This window comes from Phalacrocorax aristotelis, chromosome 8 (genome assembly GCF_949628215.1).
Source record: "Phalacrocorax aristotelis chromosome 8, bGulAri2.1, whole genome shotgun sequence".
NCBI lineage: Eukaryota > Metazoa > Chordata > Aves > Suliformes > Phalacrocoracidae > Phalacrocorax > Phalacrocorax aristotelis.
In genome coordinates, this window is record NC_134283.1 from 32,009,639 (window position 1) to 32,029,416 (window position 19,778).

The window sequence follows — 19,778 nt, forward strand, 5'->3', positions numbered from 1 at the left end:
CTGCTGCACACTGCTGTGAGTGCTGGGGTGGAAAACCCACTGGAGTGGGAGCTGTGGGCTGCTGCCCTGTGTGGGAAGGGGCTGGGGCACCAACCTGTCCTTGGGATCCTGGCCAAGAGAGAGATGGGAGACCGTATGCAGCATGGGAACTGGAAATTAAAGCCTCTGTCCTCCTGGAAAATGGGATCAACCCTCGGAGGCTCTCGTAAGGCGACATGTGAATGTGGACAATACTGAGCACATCCTCTCTTCTCCAGGGGCTGCCAGTGGGTTGTGTTCAGGCTCACTGGAAAGAATTGTCCCACACCCACCACCCAGGGGTTCAAGCGATGCTGGTGGGGGCCTCTGCATCTCCAGCCATCCCTCCCCACCCCAAAATGAGCTCTGGATTGAACCACAAGCACACCTGGGAGGAGTATCTGAGCACGGAGCATCCCATGCTGTACTTCTCTGGCCAGGACCTCCTCACACCCATGGCCAAAAGCAAAGGGGTTCCTCTGCCTCTCCCATGCCTTTCACTCACTGGAGGACTCTTACCATGGACTAAAGAGGAACATGTTTGTGGGAGCTTGTTAAAACACTGGCAGCACACCACTGTTTGCATAACAGCAGGTGCATTAAAGATGAATGAAAGAGCTGGCGGTTCCCTCACCCCACCAAACCCCCTCTTGCAGGAGGTCACCATGTTAAACAGTGGGGCTGCATTTTCAGGAGCAGCCAGATAATTTTATGGCCCATAAACAGAGGTGGCATCACACACAAAAGCAAGGGTAATGAGAGCTCATGCTCCAGGGAGTACGGTGAGGAGGGAGGGAGGTGGCAAGGAAGCCCCCACCCCGACAGACAGCACTGCACATTTGGCTGGGGGCTCTCAGCGCTGCTCAGCTTGCTCCAAAGCCACCGCCAATGGCAGGACACGGGGCTGACTCCAGCAATTAGCTCCTTCCAAATGTCAGCTCCCATGTTTGTTAGCCTCTGATCGTTACGCCTGCCACAGGGACCCCCACCTTTCCTCCCAGAGGAGCCACAGCACCGAGTCCCATCCCCCGCAATGCTGGCAGAGCTGCCGTGTGTACCACTGCTGGCAGCAGGGGCAAGACCCACAGCACTGCGGGCCACAGCTGCTAGGGGGAGTCCAGCACGCTGGGGTTCACTGGAGCCCACCCAGTGTGGGGAGCAGCACAGGGTCCCACACTCTCATGATGTCAGCAATGCCCCACAAAAACAGCTTTACCCAGAGGTGCATTACAGCCCACTCACCTTCTTCTTGACAGCCAGGGGTTGTTCTGTAGCCAGAATAACCAGGAGCTTCTGCAGCGCACCCCCCTCGATTGCTTCTATCTGGACTTTGGGGTTGCTGCAGGGACCAAAGCAAAAGGCACATCACCAACAAAGCAGGGCACAGCAGGGTGGGACAGCCCCTGGGTCTGTCTGGGGCAGCACCCCACAGCAGACACAAATGAGAGTCAATCAGCCTGATCCTAGAGTGAATCCTCTCAGCTCCCACTGACGGCTGCTTGCAGTTATGGAGAAGGTGCAAAGCCCTGCGGGCCACCCCAAACACAGCCCTTGACCAATGCAACCTGAAGCAATAGCAACAGGGCTGGGGAAGGGCATGCCAGACCTTCCACATCACCCCATCATGTGACCACATCCTACCTATATTTCCCTGGCAAGGAGCCCTGCCTTTCATTTCCCTCTCAGCTTAGCATTGCATCTATTCCTTAAAGGCCTTTTATTTCGGCTCTCACTTCTCCCCGATCATACTCGTTTGCTGTTAACATGCTGATTTATTTAAATGTTCCTGTGCTGCAGCACCAGCCCTCCAGCTCACCTGGAGGAAGGTCCTGCTTGCCCCCAGCACCTCTGAATCGCATATTACTCCTGGTCTCACCACCCACACGCCTCTTGCATCAAGCACTTTTCTCCACAAATGGCTAAATCCATCCTTCTGTCTGCAAGAACCAGGCTAAAATTTCAGGTCTGGATGTGAATAGCTGCTCCAGGTGCAGGCAGATGAAGACAAGCCTTGCCCACCATCCACGTTGCCCCTGAGTACCGGCTGCCAAGGCAGGGGCACCTTGGCCATGCAGACACTTTGCAAACCCACTTCTAGTACATCTAGTACACCTTCAAAGGTGGCAGAGAGGTTAGATGCTACAGGCTCCCTCTTTGGCAGGGCTTTCACAGTCAGAGCACAGCGTACCAGCTGTCTACATCCCTGATCCTGGGTCTCTCGCACTCTGAGGAAGAGCTCCAGCACTTCAGCCTTTGCTTGCCTTTGAAGCAGCAATCACACCGCGGCCAGGCAAAGGTCACACATCCCTGCTACAGCAAAACACTCACAGCTCTTACCACTACCAGAAAGCTGCTGGGGCAGCCAGTGCCAAGCATCATCCAAGAAATAAGAGAGACAGAGGCAGACAGGGTCATAAAGAAAAAAACAACAGAAGACAAATGGACTTGGGCAGGGAACAGCTTTAAATTAAACCCATCGTTCCCAGAAATACAGCATAACACTAAGCTAATCTATGTCAATCATGGTGCTGGGCAATCTCTCCAGCCCTCCCCGCTCCACCCAAGCTTTGCTTCTCACACCATTAGGAGTCATCCACGGCTCAGAGGCAGCAGATCTGGTGTGCAGGTTCCTGACTGCAATTAGCAGGCTGTCACCAAGGCAGGAAAAGGGGGTTTGTTGAAAGCCACCTTTGATTTCTCCTTCCTCACCTGCTTGCTGCAGCAGGATCCCAGGCAGAGCCACAGCACAGGTACCCTTCTGAGGAGGGGGACATCTGCGACTTGCCTGGACAGGGCAGGAAGGAGAAAGAATGAACCCAGGGGCTTCAGGATCCTCCTGCAGAAGATATTTTCATAGCATGGTCCACACATGCACCTGCAGACCTCCATGTGCTGGCACTGCAGCAGCCCCGGGAGTAAACTAGCTTCTGGTAGTGCCTGGGTCCAGGTGGGACCTGATACATGTACCAAGGTGTATTTATTCCCCATCCTCACCATGTCAACAGGTGCAGTAGAGTCTCCTCCTGCAGCAACAGGATGTTATTTGCCACCTCAACATGGTGGGAAATGACCTGTGTGGTCAACCCCTTCTTTCTGCAGAGCAGTGATGGCATCTCTGATGGTCTGGCCTGGGCTCTGATTTTGGAGCATCAGGAGCCAACGCAGGCAAACAGCATCAGCCTCAGACAACCCCTGGATGCAAGGCAATTTTCCCCCAGATGACAACTGCTGCTCTCATCTCCAGCCATACCTGCAGTAACATGGACAGCCACAGCCCCTCCAGCACAGGGACAGTCGGTGCTGCAGCCCCACAGTATCACAGCACCCTGTCCAGCCTCAGCAACTTCTCCCAGGGCAAAGATGGGAAGAGTACAATGGTGAGATGGATGACAAACAGCTCCCAGAGCACCCAGCGGTTGGCTGAAGATTGGTCTAACGTACCCCATCAGGTGGAAATGTGGTAAGTGTGACCCTTGCCTCAAAAGAGCCAGAGGTCATTAATATCTGTCCTACAGAAGTGAATGAATACTGCATCTCCTTTTGGTCCAGATGGATTTATAAGCCAGGCTTGTGATTAGACTCCTTTGGGAGTCCAGAGACATGACACCCAAAAGGCAGTAAGGAAACGCATCAGTGAGAAGCCATACATGTACCAAAGCCACTGAAGGTACTCTCAGCAGTGAGTTGGGCACAGCTGGTGCTCAAGCTGGGATGGCTGAACGTGGCTGCGCTCACCACAACAGCACGAAACCTTCTGCAGAGGCTGGACAACATGAGTGCAGCCACCAGGGATGTGATCAAAGCCCTGTGCATCTCCAAAAGCTACCCAGCCGCTACAGAAGGTACACAGACAGCCCTCCTGCCATGTCAGGCTCCTCTGCAAACCAGGCAGGAGGGGGAAGAGGAGGTTTTTCCAGCTTTGTTTTTCCAGTGATGACAGCTTTGGTCTCTGCCTTTGTCTGCATAGAGCTGGGTTGCACTTGTTTCTGCTTCGAGGGGAAGGCACAGTGTGGAAGTTCAGCTCTGCCTAAAACATCATCAGCCACGCTGTCAGACATGTTTTCAATGCTGGGACTCCATGACCAGTGCGAAGGAGGCACAAAAATCCACAGCTGCATTTCCAGATCCCAAGGAGGAGCTGGCAACTCTAATGCTCAGAAAATACAACTTCTGATCTGAAAAATTGACCAAATTTCACCTCCAAGTTACTCTGGGAAAGGGAGACCAGAGTAAGCGCAGAACAAGTCTGCAGGCAGGCACTTTCCTGAGTATTAATGCACTGAAAGGAGACACTCTTATGCTGGAGACCTTAGTGTCATTCAAGAGAAACGTTAATTTGGGGATATCCAAGTTCTTCTATTACATCTGTCTAAAATAAATAAAAACTCATACAGCAAGGGACGCAACTGAAAAATTGGTATGCCTTCTAATGCTTGGTTGGTCACCTGGAGGTTTAGATCTAATTAAAATCTCTGAACCATGGAGTTTTTGCCAAGGAGCACCTCTAGAGGTTAGGAAGCCTTCCTGGATTGTAGGCGTGCTGCTCACTTCTCAATGTTTCTGTTGCTTAATGTCTCTACTATCAATAGTCCAGGCTTCACACTAACCAAAAAGCTCGTTTGAGAGTTTGGAAAACTCAGTACAGATCTGTACAAATTACACTGTCAAGCCCAGGGAAAAGCAGCCTGAACAAAATAAATACAACCAGACTGTAGAGCGCTCGCATGGGAAATTCAACCTGTGCTAATCTGCTAATGGATATGGGGATGGTAGCACCAGCAAGGAAATTAACTGAAATTAAACTCTGAGGCTGGGATAGAGACTGAATGCGGCCTACAATGACTCCCCCCAATGCCACAGCGATGGCAGAGATTTGGGAGCACTCAAGAGATGAGATTAACCAGCCTCAAACCTGGGTGAGGAAGAACCACAAGGCTATGGGCACTCAACACAAGTGTCCTGCTCAGGTCCCAAGAGAGCCCCTGTGTGTGCTAAGCACAGCCCCAGTTCACCCTGGGAGGACCTACCCCAACTGTAGGGCCACAACGCATCCCCTCCCCATGTGGCCCTCACCACACACCTGAGGTTCTTGTCTCTCCCAGCCATGTGGCCCACATTCATCTCTCTTATTCTGTTCCTGAAGAGTAGAAAACAAGGCTAGGTACAGGCCAACATGACCCACCCATGCAAGAAACTGCCTGGGTGCTGGGACAGGCTGGGGTTAATGGGCACTCTGCTGGTGTTCATGCTGGCCATGATGCATTGAGCAGGGGCGAAGAGGTCAGAGAGACCGGCAGGAATGCCTACTGGCCACAGGTGCCCACACCATTGTCTCTGAGCAGCTCCTGAGCAGGCTCTGTCCCTTGCAAGGTGGGCTTTGTCCTTGGACAGAAGATTCTGAACTTCTTGAGACATGGCTCATCCACCCCAGATCATGAGATGACCTCTGAACAGCTCTGGACATGGGCCACCAGACCCGCTTTATATGGATCCTGGATACAATGCCCTCTTCCCCAGGGTGTAGTCAATGGTCTACTCTCTGTGTTTTCAAATCGTAACCCAGGCTGATCCTCCACTCAACTCAGGATGGTCCTGCTGCCTGCAGACCTCCCCTGCTTCTCCCCACCTCTCCCAGGGACCTCTGCAGACAGGCTCACCCAGCAGCGACGGGGCTGCCACCCACACTGCACTTAGGCTTGTGGTTGAAAGGGCACATCTTAACAACATTTATGTTTCCCGCTGCTGCCTCCTTCTGAAGCTCCTGGAGTTGTGACTTTGCCGAGTATGAATTTTATATGCCATTTCATCAGCCCAGCACGCTTCCCTCTCAGTGGCTGGAGGAGGGTGACCGTGCCCTTTGGTGGAGAGGAGAAAAAACAAAAGCAGGGGAGGGAAAGCCAACAGAAAACCTCCATCTGAGCCTGCCTGCTGCAGCTCACAACAGCAGAAGGAAATACTCCATTTTCTGCCAGTTTATATTTCACTGCGTTGGAGTTACAACTTCCCACAAGGGGCCAGAAATTATTACAGTCAAGGCTTGTTTGGCAGAACACCGCAAGCCTCAACAGCGCACAGAGTGGGGAGCAAAAATAATAAAAAAGGGCTGACGTACTATTGGAGTAAAACTGAAATGAAGCACCCCAGTGACTGGTGACAGGTCCTGCCTTGGGCGGGCAGTGGAGGCAGAGATGGGACCTGGCATCTTCCACCAGTCAGGATGTTTGCACTCTTCTTCCTTTTTTCTTCCATTAAAGTTCTTTGTGGAAGCAGCAAGACCTTAGGACGGGGATAACTGGCCAGAGGACCCACCAGCAAGATGGAAGCTTCCTGGAGGAGACACGGTCTCACAAGCTGGAACCAGAGCCCTCTGAAGAGCCTCTCCACGTGCTGTAGCTTGTAATCCCCCACAGGCTGCAACGCCCCCACACCTTGCCGTTGGGCTGTTAGGGACCTGCTTGTGGGACAGCTGCTGTTTCTCCCTGGACATTGTGTTGGGCATACTAAGGAGCAGCATCGGCTGGGGGGGGCTGCGGTTGTTGCTCTGGCAAATCCAGCACAGGCTTCTCCTTTGCCATTTTTGCTGGCAAACACTCATTACGTGGAAGCAGCTCCTCTTTTGCTGAAGAAGGAATTTTTTAAGAGTACTATCCTTAAGAGATACCCTTACCCTATTCCTCCTAGGATGACTTAAGTATACGTGCACAAATTTAGGAGAGACTTTTCAAAGTTTTTCCAGGCCACACATGCGAGGGGTGTGGGAAGACTGAAAAGCAGTGATGCAGCCCTGAGGCAACAGCAGCTCTTGAGTTAGATGGGAACTTGCAATAAAGCAGCAAAATTAGATTTAATTTAAAAAAAAAAAAAAAAGGAAAGCCAAGTGGTGCGGAGGGACCTAGGGACTTGGAAGCACAGAGCAGGGCAGGCAGGTAAATGCCCTTGTCTCTACTGCTCTGGTAAGGACACACAGAGAATATTTATTTCTTGGCCTGCTATTGTACAAACTGCACAAGACCCTAGAAAAAAACAAACATCACATCCTTACTCTGAGCATCCTGCTTAAGCCAGGTAGAGAAAGACCAAAAAGAGGTGTGAATGGGGGATTGCAATAGAGGTGATACTCCTGCCCAGCAGGAGCAGGGTGCTGAGCACAGCACTTCTCCTGCCCTGGCTGGAGCGTATCCCGCTGCGGCTGCAGCTGTGCACCTGCTCTCGTGGCCACTGGCTGCTGAGCAATGCCAGAATGCTCCCCAGGGTGCAGGGAAGTAAGTCTGGAGAGCTCGTGCTTTGATGAAAGCCCGTCGTGACAGTGAAAAGGCATGATAATCACCAGGCTAGAGAGGACTTAATGGGTCTCTTCTTTCGTCAGAGCCAGCGGTCTGCAATGCCGCTTGGGAAATCAAAGACGGGGATCAAAGTCTGTCAGTCTGTGAAACAGCCTAAAAATTTTAGTAGAGTCTATTTAGCTTGTGCTATAACCTGAGGATCAGAAAGAGGCAGCAAGGCAGAATGGCTTACCTTGCCCTCCCCCTCCCTCCACCCCCACTCCCCAGCTTTCATTCCAGTATCCGTTAATGAAGAAAATGAGAGTGCACCAATGCTTTGCTCGCAGGAGGGTGAAGTGGCTCGGGCCCAAAACGTGCCTAAGACGGCATTACAGCTCCAAGCCTTGCCCGGCTTCTTGTGCCTCTCAAACCTTCATACCTGGGTAAGAATTTGAAAGGCAATGGAAAAGGTCATTTTTGGAGTCCTGGAAACTAAAAGCCGTACAAGCAGGGTCATACGTGAAAAGGCCAACTACTTTTTCAGAGGCCTCTGTATTTGGAGGATTTCTGACAGCTCTTTTAAGTATATTCACATTAGAATTACCTGACAAATAATAGATAGAAAGATAAAACCGATCATTATAATGTCAACACTTAAAGGTTTGACTGGAATTCAGTAATTCCAGCCTGAACTATAGCTGTAAACAGGAGACTCTGAATAAGGGCAGAAAAAAGAGGCAGGATGATCAGCAGCTTGTTAATACTTGCATAATTGAATTTTAGATTGCAGGTTTAAGGGGAAAAAAAAGCATTAAAATAGTCCAAGTGAGAAGTGACACATGCAGAGAATACGCTTTCCTATTGCATTCAAAGCACTGGCTACAGCATGAACTATCCCCATCAGAAAAGACTGCAGAGCAGCTGCAGCGAGCCCAGCCAGCTCCAAATCCATGGCTTCCCAGGTGTGCACTGGTGGGGTACATCTCCTTCTGAACTTTGTTCTTAAGAAGGGGATAACCAGGACAACTCAATGTGAACAATTCTGCAGCTTCTCCATCCTCTGAAACAACCACCCTGGCTCTGCTGTGGGATGCCAGCAAACGATGCTTAAGCACAGGGTTGGTGAATCTCTTACAAAAATACATATTTAACACAGAGGCTTTCCATTATTGCAGAGTCCCATGCTATTGAAAAGGACATTTGCACGCACAATATGAGACGTACAGGGTAATGATAAAATAACCCCAACAAGGCTGCCTGCGGCTGTTCAGAGTTAGAACGAGGAGAGATGAAGCACTGACACCCCAAAGCCCCCATCAAGGTTCAGTTGCCTAGAAAGCCTCTTCTCTAAGTATCAGCTCAAACCTGAGTTTATCACAGACAAAGGCTTTCAGAGCTATGACTTAAGGAGATTAAAAACCACCCAGAAAAAATGGAGCCCTAAGTAGTTGTGCTGATCAAAATACAGTGAAGAAGAAAATGGGGGTGAGGGGGGGAAAACTTGACAAAAGGAAAACTCAGTTTCAATAGGCAACACAATACAACAATTTTGTAGGAAAGATGTGAAGCATAAAAGAGATATTAGATGTTCAAAAGCACAGAATATAGGAGAGACATAAAAAAAACCCCCGAGAAGATGAAAATCTCCACTTCAATGCAATGCTGCCTTCTCACTTTCTACCAAGCCAGGCACTCAATCGCAGTAGCGGGGGAGCAGCAGCATCCCTGTGAGAGCAACACGTCTCAACGTGACATAATGGATTACATAGATGCAACTATGGTTTTTAATGAGCAATTAGGTTATTGAGTATTTGTTGCTAAGAGGAGAATAGAACTGCAGAGAATAGTTGGAGCTGAGTACATGATTCTGTGATTTTGATGGGCTAATGTGCCACTTAAACCAAGGGAGCATGAGTCACCCCAGAGATGCAGAAATAGCATGGAAGACTGCCTGGGAAAAGCTGGGGGAACCTTGGCTTGCTGTTGACCATCCATCTATGTCCCAGGCACCAGCAAGAGATAGTTGAGCTTCTTATGAGCCCTGCAACAACCCTGGTCAAAGGAGGAGGGCTATAATGTGCCATTACGGACAAGCCCTGAGCTCCCTGGGGACACAGTGACATCGGATTTAACTGGGGCAAACTCTGCTCTCAGATACACAATGTAACTGGGAATTACCTAATGTGAGTTTCTGGCCCCTTGCAGTCACAACAATTTTGTGTTGGAATTGCAGAGCGGAGCTACTTCTTGTGGTGTGGCCACAGTCAAGAGCCATCGGGAGCCCTGCAGGGAGGGGACCTTGTTTGCCTAAACCCAGAGAGGCCAAGACAGCTAATAGTTTGGAACCAAAAAAAAAAAACCAGACATGCTGCAGTACTGCCATGTAGCATAACAGATGGATAATTAGATTTATATGAAGAGCTGTAAAAGTAAGTAATTAAATAAAAATACAGAATAGCGAATCTGCTGCAGCAAGACACCTCATAGGGGTGCATAAAGCCCCAACCACAGGGACAACCAAAATGAGGACTTGCCCAAAGCATGACTGCTCTGGAGAGGAGTGATGTGAACAGAGGGACCTAGCTGAGTTGCAGCGAAACCCCTCCTCCTCCTCACCTCTCTGCGGGGCAGAGTAGAAGAGTGAATATCAGCTCTGAACAATAAAATCTTAGGTGCCATAACAAAATCAACTGCACCAGATTGTTCTGCTGAACACACACAAACAACAAACTGACAGGCTGTATTTATAACCACAGAAAAAAGGTACCATGAACATGGGCTGGAGATCGCATGCAGTAGCAAAGCAAGCCCAGGCAGGAACCCCACCGCCCCAACACATGTGAGGCTCCCAAGGACAGCCCCAGAACCCCTCTCTTCTCCTGACCCTCAGCTTCACCAGCTCTGAGCTTTATTTTGGTGCCAGTACGTACCCCCCAGCTATGCAAACATCACTGCCGACAGCCAAGTGACTTGCTGGTCTGCTGTGGAGGAGGCTGTGCACCTGAAGCTCCCGCTGATGCCAGGGCAAGTGGAGGGGTGCAGCTCTCCAGAGCCTCAGACACCAGCTCAGCTTCCACAAGTTTAATCAAAGATGCACAACAGCAAAGGTTTTTGGATTCTTGGGGCTATTGCCATCACCCTGTCAGCACAGAGCCAGAGGACCCTGCAGAGGAAAGGGTATGAAACGGCACCATCAAGGCTAGCCCATCTTCTCCGTTCTCCTGACGGTGAAGGATGGGCCCGTGCAGTCCACTCTGGAGGGTTTGTCAACCCTCTGGGATTTAAGGGCTGGACTGGGTGACTCATGCCCCATCTGCAACAATCAAGGGAACTGCGTGAGCTCTCTTCCAGCACAACGTGTTGGATGACTGATCCTTCCAGGTAGGTATGAGCAAGTGCTCCATGGTGCATGGAGAACAACATCACAGGAACTCCATCATCGAAACTAATGCTTTATTTTGAGGCGTAAATCAACCTTAAGGCTATATGTGCCATGCTTACAGAACACTCCCTATGCATTTCTGAAAGCCTGTTCTTTTATCATGGGTCAAACGCATATTGGTGCCTAAGGATGGGGTCTGTTTCATCAGAGACTACATTAATAAAAAGTGAGTGATTCTCTACAAGTGCAAGCATTTATTTTCATGCCATTTTAGCCATAGCCCACAAAAAAATGTTGATTTCTTTTCAAAAATCACAACACAGCAAGGAACAAGAACAATACTGCAGGGTTAATACCACGTCCTTGAGTTCATCTGGTGTTTTTCATCACAGAGTCTTCAAAGCACCCCCTGATTTACAGACAGGGAAACTGAAGAGCTCCCAGGAGCATCAGCAGCCGTGCCAGGGTGCAAGCATGAGTGCTGGGCTCCTGCCTCCCTGCTCCTCCCCTTCTTCACTCCTTTTCTCTGCATGTCTCCAGCCTCCTGGCTCCAAAACTGAACTGGCCTAGGATGGTGGCAAACACAGGAGCACCCAAGGTCCTACCTAGCTCTTTACTGCTGCTGCAGGACCCCTGAACAAGACCCTTCTGCAACAGTAACTTGCAGTGGAGCAGCTTTGCATGGAAACATCCCTGCGACTTCTGCCATGTCACACTGAGCATAACTCAGGGCATGCAAAGTTACTCAAATATTCCAACAAAACCTATTCACACACCTTAGGTAACATAAAAACACTGCAAAAGGCTGTCTGAAAGCACCGCAAGAAAGCCTTAGTGCTAACCACTGGGCTCCTAACACTTCAGCTTATATTCTCCAGTGGCAGTGAGTGCCTATCTAACATATCCCACTAATAATCTTGAGAGACATTAAAAGGTGGCCTGAAGCTAAGACCTTCGATTGTTATTTGCTTTATTTGTTTGCTTCCTCATTTAAGCTGATTTTTTTAAGACAAGTGCTAATAATATGAAAAAAAAAAAGCAAGCCTTTGCCTGGTGTGTCCCTGTTGGGAATGCCAGTGGAGCGCAGGCACTCTCCAGCTCTTCCAAGAGACACAAAGCGAAGTGTGAGAACAGGCACTTCACTTCTCTCCCTTCCAGCAGCATCTCTGCGATGATCTGTCCTATTTTAACCCTGCCATCTGTTTCGCAACTCTCTGCGTTCCTCCCGTAACCGAGGAAGGGAGTGTATTACATCAAGCAAATCTTCTTATCATCTACCACCCGTTTTGCTTATGGATGTGCCCTGGAGCACCCCTGGGTGCCACAACGGAAGGTATTGCTCTCAAACACCGATCCACTCATTGCTTATGAACCTCATCTTAACCCACCCCACTCCTCTACAGGGAAAGGAAGATGCTGGATCACAGGGAGAATCGTACCCACTGCAATGTCATGTTTTAAACTCTGGCTCTTCCTAGTCCCACCAGGTTTAACAGTGCTATTAGAATAATTTTAGACTAGAAAGTAGATTTGTTTCACTGAGTCATGATTCAAAAATGAGACTCTGCTCCATTTACAAAAGCAAATCACCATCTTGCCAATGCCAAGCACAGATTTCAGCTCCAAAAGCAAAGCCTGGGGAACACTTCCAGCCAGAGAGAGAATGGAAAAGCTGCATCTGCAAAAGCCGGGAAACCTTTTTTTATTTATATGCTTTTCATAAACAGAAAGCATGGTCTGTGGAACAACAGCTCCTGAAGAAATCTAACTCATTCTGCATCAAGTGGAGATTAATAGAGGGGAGAGCATTAATAGAGGGGAGAGCAACAGCAGGAGTGCTGCCATGGGACCAGGGACTACGATGCTGCAACGCAACCCACAGACAATTCAAGCCAGTTCCTGGGTGGGAAGCCCTCAAGGAAAACTTGGGAGTCACAGAAAGCACCAGCAATTCTTTCTGCTTTCTGATTCATCCCTACTCAAACACCCACATGCTACAGCAGAGGAGGCTGGAACTGCTACGTTTAGGATGACATTTAAAAATCAAGGTTGTGCTGCTGATGGTCATTAAAAATCCAACAGTATTTTTCAGAAACAAGTGGGTACTCGCATCAGTGTCCCTGCCAAATATCAGCACAGCAGTAATTCTTCTAGCAGCTTCAGTTAAGAGATAAAGGAGAATTGCACCCACCTATAATCACTGTTATTCCTATTGTTGTTTTTTAAACATTCACTATATACCTTTATATTTTGTAAATAAAAAATAAGATGGAAACATTCCCCCAAATCTTTCTAAGTGTCAGATTCATCTCACTTAACACTAGGCACCTAAAATTAAGACATCTACCTCAGATGAGCTGCCTGGGCTCCCTCAGTGATGTGTTCCAACCTGTGGTCTGCACATCCCTGGAGACCCAACCACTGTTTCTGTATTTCCATGGGACTTACACCGGCTAATCCAGAAAGGCAAGTCTACAGTCCAATGCCTTATATTTGCCCTACAGAGGGCTGCATCTATTTTGAAAAGTGTCTTTGGAATTCAGTCACCAGCAGCAAGCAGAAATGATGACTTGCCCCATGGGAGATGGGGCTGTCTTTGACTCCTGACTTATGATGGGATGATATGTTTTTTGCAGGCTCTCTTTGACTCTCTGGAAGTGGTCTTGTCCCTCTCGCTTGCTTGGAGATAAAGCCTAGATAATTAGCTCAGGTGGATGCTTGTGAAGGAAGACTCAAGCTAGCTGATGTGGATCCCATCTTCAGAGAGAAGGTGAAAACACCTACAAATGCCTGAATCAAGCTGTCAATGAGTTAAAATGACCAGGCTAGCTAATAAAATATAGTAATAAAGCAATTAATTCATGTGTGTATATGTAAAACAAAGCTATGGCAGGTACCACAGCTAAACTGGATGTTCAGAAAGGGCTGGAGCAAGGAAAGGAAGCACTTTCTGAAGGAAACATTTTGCATAAAAGATGCAGTGGAATAAGATAATTATTCAAGAAGAAGGGAATTTCAGTAGTGTGTTCTACACATCACTGATGGATGGAGAGAATGGATACCTTGACAAAGAAAGCTGACAGGCCAATTAAGTTTTAATGACCCTAAAGGCAAAGAGAAAAAGCCCTCATCTGCTAGGGTGCAGGATGGAGCCAACAGACAGACTTAGCCTGGCAATGAAATGGTTAGGAAAATCCAGAAAGATCTTGAGATGAACACTCTCTCTAATGGAGAGCAGTGATAGGGGCATCAGAGGTAGGTTCTGCAAAGCAGGAGATAAGGGCTTAATCACCAGGGCAGAAGCAAGCTCTGAGAGATGAGGGTGGGTGAGGAAGATGAGATGCGTGGATTCAGAAACAGCTTGAATGTGAAGCGTGAAGGAGGAAGCGGGGTTCAATTTATTTAATGCTCTGGAACTGTGGAAAGACACACGCTACACAAATGTTAGTTGTGATGATCACTTCCCACTGCTAGACTTTGTTAAGAGAGGACAGGGAGGTGACACAACCAGAAGTTCACACATGTGTTGCGAAGGCGCAGGAGGAGAGAAGACTTGCCAGTAATTGCCAGGATGTAAAACCGCAGTAGACTGCAGCCTAGTAAACAAATCTGGGTCTTCATTCCCATCTGCCTTGTACTGAGGAGAGAGGGAAGCCACTGCCCACTGGGTCTGCTGAGGGCACAGTGCATGCTGCCAGGTGGCCTGCCTGGCCTGGGGGTGATGGGGTGCTGCATCTGCTTTCAGAAGCTGTAGATGCTTAAGGAAATCACTTCAGAAACCAATGGTCCTAAAGTGATACTTCCTGCCTGGACAGACATTTGTGAACGCACATGGGAGCACCCTGCACTGAGCCGGTGTATGGCATCTCCTTGCCAACATCCATCAGTTCAGCACACAGCAGTCAGGCTGATTTTGGGCCGTGTACACAAAGGAGGTTGCCACAGCCTCCAGCTGAGTACACAAGCCCAATGAAATGAGAAGCTGCCTGCTCTGTTCTAATGACTGATGACACACATGCATCATCCTTTCTTGGCCATCCTCTGGAGTGTGAAACACTAGCCTCCTTCCCAAGTGGAGCTGCTATTACCTCCTGCAGACAATATCCACTACTGATTTGTGACAATGAGATCAGCATCCACAAACATCCTACCTTATTCTGTCCTTACTCACACCATTCCCTTTCTGCTCCCCTGCAGCAGCAAGGACACCAGCTTGCCACCAGTCCAAGGAGGAGCAGTACAGCTCTTCATCCTCCCTCACTGTATGGGTTGGCTCTTCACCTTATCCCACAGCTGATGGTATCGAGTGGCACCAGCACAGCAAGGTGAGACATTCCCCAGGCTGGGCAACACAGAGTCCAGGCCAACAAGTACCACGGGTGATGTGACCTATCCAAACAGCTGTCTGGAAACCATCACCCCATGGAGAATCAGTCATCACACTGGCCTACCTCCTTCCCACTCTTCTGCCTATTGCGCAAAGGCAAGAAAAAATTCTCAGTTTAATCTCAGTTGAACAGTTTGAAATTCAGCAATGGATGTCATCTATTCTTCTCCCCCAGGAGGGCTTACTGGACAGCAAGAGTTGGAGACAAACCCATTACCATGTTGGGAAATAGGACTTGCACAGGCTTTGTTTAGTTCAAATTCTCTCTCTTTTGTGTGCATTCTCTACGAACTCCCCAAATGCAGCATGAATCTTCTAGCATGCTTGCCATGGGATGAATCTGGGCAAGTTCCCGGTCCTCAAATGCTCATCCATGTTTATGTCCTTCATGCTGTGCTGTGACAGCACATGTCGCATAATGCCTTGGACAATCTGGGTCCACATATTTATGGCAATAGACCTCTGTGTTTCACAGCACAAATCCGGGGACCTACAGCTGACTGTGGACACATTACTCGTTCTTGAAACGTAGGCCATAAAGCTACTTTAGTTCTGCTTTTCCTTGTAAATCAGGGGCTTACATATGTAATTGGCCTAACCGTAAGAGCAAACAACAGCAGTGGTAGCACAGTGCCAGCAATTATTCATGCCTATAATAAATGCCTGTAAAATTGAAAGCCAGCCTTTAGAAATCTGGCTCCTCACTGCACATATGAAAGAACAAAAACTCATTTGCAGGGCTTGGCCAGTAGAATTTTTCATTTTGGGGGAAGAGACTGAGGGGGGGGGGATAAGGATTTTTTTCTTCTTTTTTCATTCTATGAAAACACCACTCATGCCTATGTTTAGGTCATGGATTATTTTGGCTACATTTCAAAGTTTTGGAATAAGCTCAGTGACAGGCACAGCGGACAAGTCTGCCCTGCCCATTCAGAGAGTAGGTCTCTGGGAACAAGCACAGCTGATCCCCATCCCTTGGCATGCAGGAAACAGGGTAAATTGTTTACAGACAGCCCTTCTTTCCTGCCTCTGTGCTGACTCAGCAGTGAGCCTGCAGATGAGCTGTCATCCCTGGAGATGACATACAACCACTGGCCCTACCTCTTCTGGGCAAAAGACCACACAGCGCTATTCCATGCAAGAGCAGAGATGCTGACCCAGTGCCTTGGGCAGGTCCTACCAGTTAACGATGGCATCCCCGCTGATAAATCACTCCTTCAGGTCGAGCTGCAAACAGTGCACTGCCTCTCTTTGCCCTCTTCAACCAACAGTGGCTACGTCTCTCTGCACCAGGTCAACACAACCGCTCTAGGACTTGCAGGATGGAAGGTGTGATGAGATCATTCTTTCACATTTCTCATCCACAACACCAGAGCAACCCCTATAGAACTCTTCCAGCACAGTGCTGAAAATAAATGTGGTCTTCCTTGATGGCAAAGACCCCACTGGCAACAGAAGTCCGCCCACTGGGTGGTCCTCACAAGCCCAGCAGAAAACACCCTGCTGAGATACTATTGATTTTAGTCCTTGAATTGCTTTAACAATTAGCAAGGTTGAAAGGTGCTAACACAGTGAGCAAATGGAGTGAGGATGGAGTGACTGTCAGGGAGCAGACCTGCAACCTGATGTGCTGGAAGGCACCACGCACGTGTGGGTGACTACCAGCACCTCTTCACACAGCAAATTGGCATGTCACCCAACCAGTGCCCTGAAAAGCAATGCATCAAGTCTTCTCCTTGGTCACTGGTGAGTGAAACACATGGTCACCTATCACAAGATCCTACAGACACCCTTCTGTGTGCACCTCCTCATACACCTGTTGGCCAGGGGCTCCAAGGTCAGTGGTCCAGCAGCTTTACTAGCCTCATGCTCCTCCAGCATCACGTCAGACCTTTGCTTCCTCAATGCTCACCAGGCAGCAGCAGATCTCTCCTATTCCAGCAGCAACTTGGAGAACAACAGTAGCAGGGACCTTTGGCATGCTTTGGACTTCCACGCTCAGAAGGTCTGAGGTACTGACAGACTTCCTTAACCAAGAATCAAACTTTTTACATTCTCCTTTGGCATTTCTGATTTTCCCCTGCTTTAAGCAGTGGCTGCGCATGAATGGGAAGAGCTCTGTAAGGACTGCTCTCCCTGTCTTTGCTATGTAAAGCTTCCCTCTTCAGAAATTTTCTGTAACTACCAAGTTTTAGTATCTTCTGAAGGAAACCACATTCATCACAGTTCAGAAGGGACCTTTTGGCCTAATCCCCAACTAGAAAAACTGCCAAACTGATCCTCCCATCTCACAATTAACAGTGACAGAGACTTTACCATACTGGGCGATGTGGTGCTGCTATGACAACAGGAACAGGAGACTCGTTAAGCGTCTCATCGAGAGGGATAACGAGCAATCATGGCTCACAGAGAAGGCAGAAATCAATGAGAGCTGTTGATACCACAACATTTTGCTGGATTGGGCCAGGGTTTCAGTGAGCTTTGAAAGGTTGACTCGCATTGTTACGGCATGGTCGCTGTGAGTACAACTTCTGAGGACAGGCAGATTCCTGGGGAGTAGAGATGAATATTCATGAAGGAACTCAGTTTGGGAGAGGAAATGAATCAAGTGTGACAAATGCCGCCTATTAGGAAAAGAGGGTGGTGTCTATTTTTAGTGGAGTTAAGCAAACATTAAAGCTCACTCTCTAAGAACTCCAAATAATACCACTCGCTCCCTCTGCCTCTCCACTGCCAGATAAGAATTTAGCAGCACATTGCCACCAGCCAAAACCCGCTCGCCTGAACAGAAGTTTTCCCTTTTAGCCCCCATATGTGTTTTATAAAAATAAAAGTTTAATCTCTAATCTGCATAGGAAGATGTGACGTTTTCCACCAGGATTTATCCCCCCCCGAATCATAAGGCTTGAAGGAACGTTTTTAAGACGGAAGAAAACGCTGCATTCAAATCTCCTAAAAGAGCACTCACGCGGAGCTGTAATCACTTCAGATGCACAGAATTATCAGGAGGAGAAAATTCATCTCACTTAGAATCAAGACCCAGTTTGAAGCAGAAAGGAAGAGGCTTGGTTTGCCACCGTGCCAAGCACACAGACTTTTCACTGAAGTCAAAGAAGCTACAGCTGCTCCGAGCCATTGAAAACCATGCCCAGAATCTCTAGCGAAACTTGTCTGCAGAGATGGCAGCAGACTGATAAGGATGTTGACTATTCCAAACAGGCCCACATTATTTTATATTTTTAGAGATACCTAGCCTGCCTATTATTAAGCAGAGGTGGAGTATTTACTGCCTGCTTCTTGGAAATCTGTAAAAATGCTGCCTTTTAGAAGGCTACTCGTTTCTTCTGGTGAACATTAAAGAGTTTCCTTCTCTCCCTTTTCAGGCTTATAAGATATCCAATTAAATAAGACAACAGAGAGAGAATATTGCCTGATAAAAATAACACGATCCCCACAAAGCTGTTTAAGAAGAGACCTTGATCTCATAACCTAAGGTGCTCCCAACCTGAGATTCAGACCTGAGCATTTGGAGAGGTCTTTCCAGGGTTGTCCTAACTGTGAGCACTCGGAAGACCCCTGGGAAAGGGAAAAGCATGAGCCAAGGATGAAGGACCCTCACAGCAAACTCTCTCCAGGCTCAGTCCAGGCACCACTGGCTCAGCTGGTTCCTCCACTCTTCTCTACCATGCACCAAGGGCTAACTCTTCCAAGTCAAAATGCCCCATTTCTTACTGACTCCTCCACCTGAAACATCACGTGGCTTCTGGCACCTCTCCTGTACAGCTTCAAACACGGTCTTAAAGATGGCTTACAAAGAAGCAGCTTTGAAATTAGATGTGTTAAGTATTTATCATTGATATCTATCTACAACACCAATTGAGCTGGGTGAAAACAGCAGAAAGAGCAGCCAAATCCTGGGAAATCTGTTGACCATGCACACAGGCAGTGTCAATCTCCTCTGTGACTTTGGGATCAGAGGTGGTGTCTCCTCCTGAGGTTCCCTCCCTGGCCTCTTCCTCCCAGTTGAGTGTCCCCATGATTTCCCTGGCTTTCACGTTACAATCTCCCCTGTCATCTACAGGGGAAGATGCCCACCATTAATGAAGCATGACTCATTACTGGGTGCACTGGGACAACATGCATCCCCAGCACAGTACATATGGCTGGGTCCCCACCAGGACAACAGCCAGCACACAAAACTCACCTTCCATCATCTCCCTGGTGCATTACAGTGTCATTTGTTAGTAAAGTTGGGCCCATTGTCCTTTAGAGAGCGCGTTTCTGTCCCTCATTGTGCTGGCCCGCAGCAACTGTTGCCATGGTTATTACATTTGAGTGCTTTTCATCAGGAAGATGCTGCAACTGCTGAATTGTCTCTTGCAAGAGTTATTTAGGAATAACTAGTTAGTAAGTAGGAATAACGGGTTCAGACTGCCCACAGAAGCCAGCGATCCCAATTATTTTTGCTTTGATCCTGCCTTCTTTCTTGTCTCTACCAGGTTCAGGTTTAAAGTGGGGGTTACAGATAAGCAGAAGAGAAGGAATGCTTCCTGAAGGGAAATGCACTCAGCTCTGCCAGGAGATTAAAGGTCTCTCTTCATAAAAAGCCTCTGCTTTTCAATCAATCATAAATAGGCTATAACAAGGCACAGCAATCAACCAGGAAACATATATCCTCACCTGTCAGGTTCAGGTGGAGAAATGAGATGTATTTTCCAGCTCCATCACA

At 48.4% G+C, this 19,778-nt stretch overlaps 1 protein-coding gene across 9 annotated transcripts in view; it reads right to left on the bottom strand.

The window, feature by feature from the left end:
• Positions 1–19,778, bottom strand: part of SIL1 (SIL1 nucleotide exchange factor) — a 99,467-nt gene that overhangs the window by 3,916 nt on the left and 75,773 nt on the right. For all 9 annotated transcript variants that reach the window (XM_075102237.1, XM_075102231.1, XM_075102240.1 and 6 more), the window contains one exon: positions 1,261–1,357. In XM_075102237.1, the coding sequence (XP_074958338.1) occupies positions 1,261–1,357 (97 nt within the window). The remainder of the gene's footprint in view (positions 1–1,260; positions 1,358–19,778) is intronic.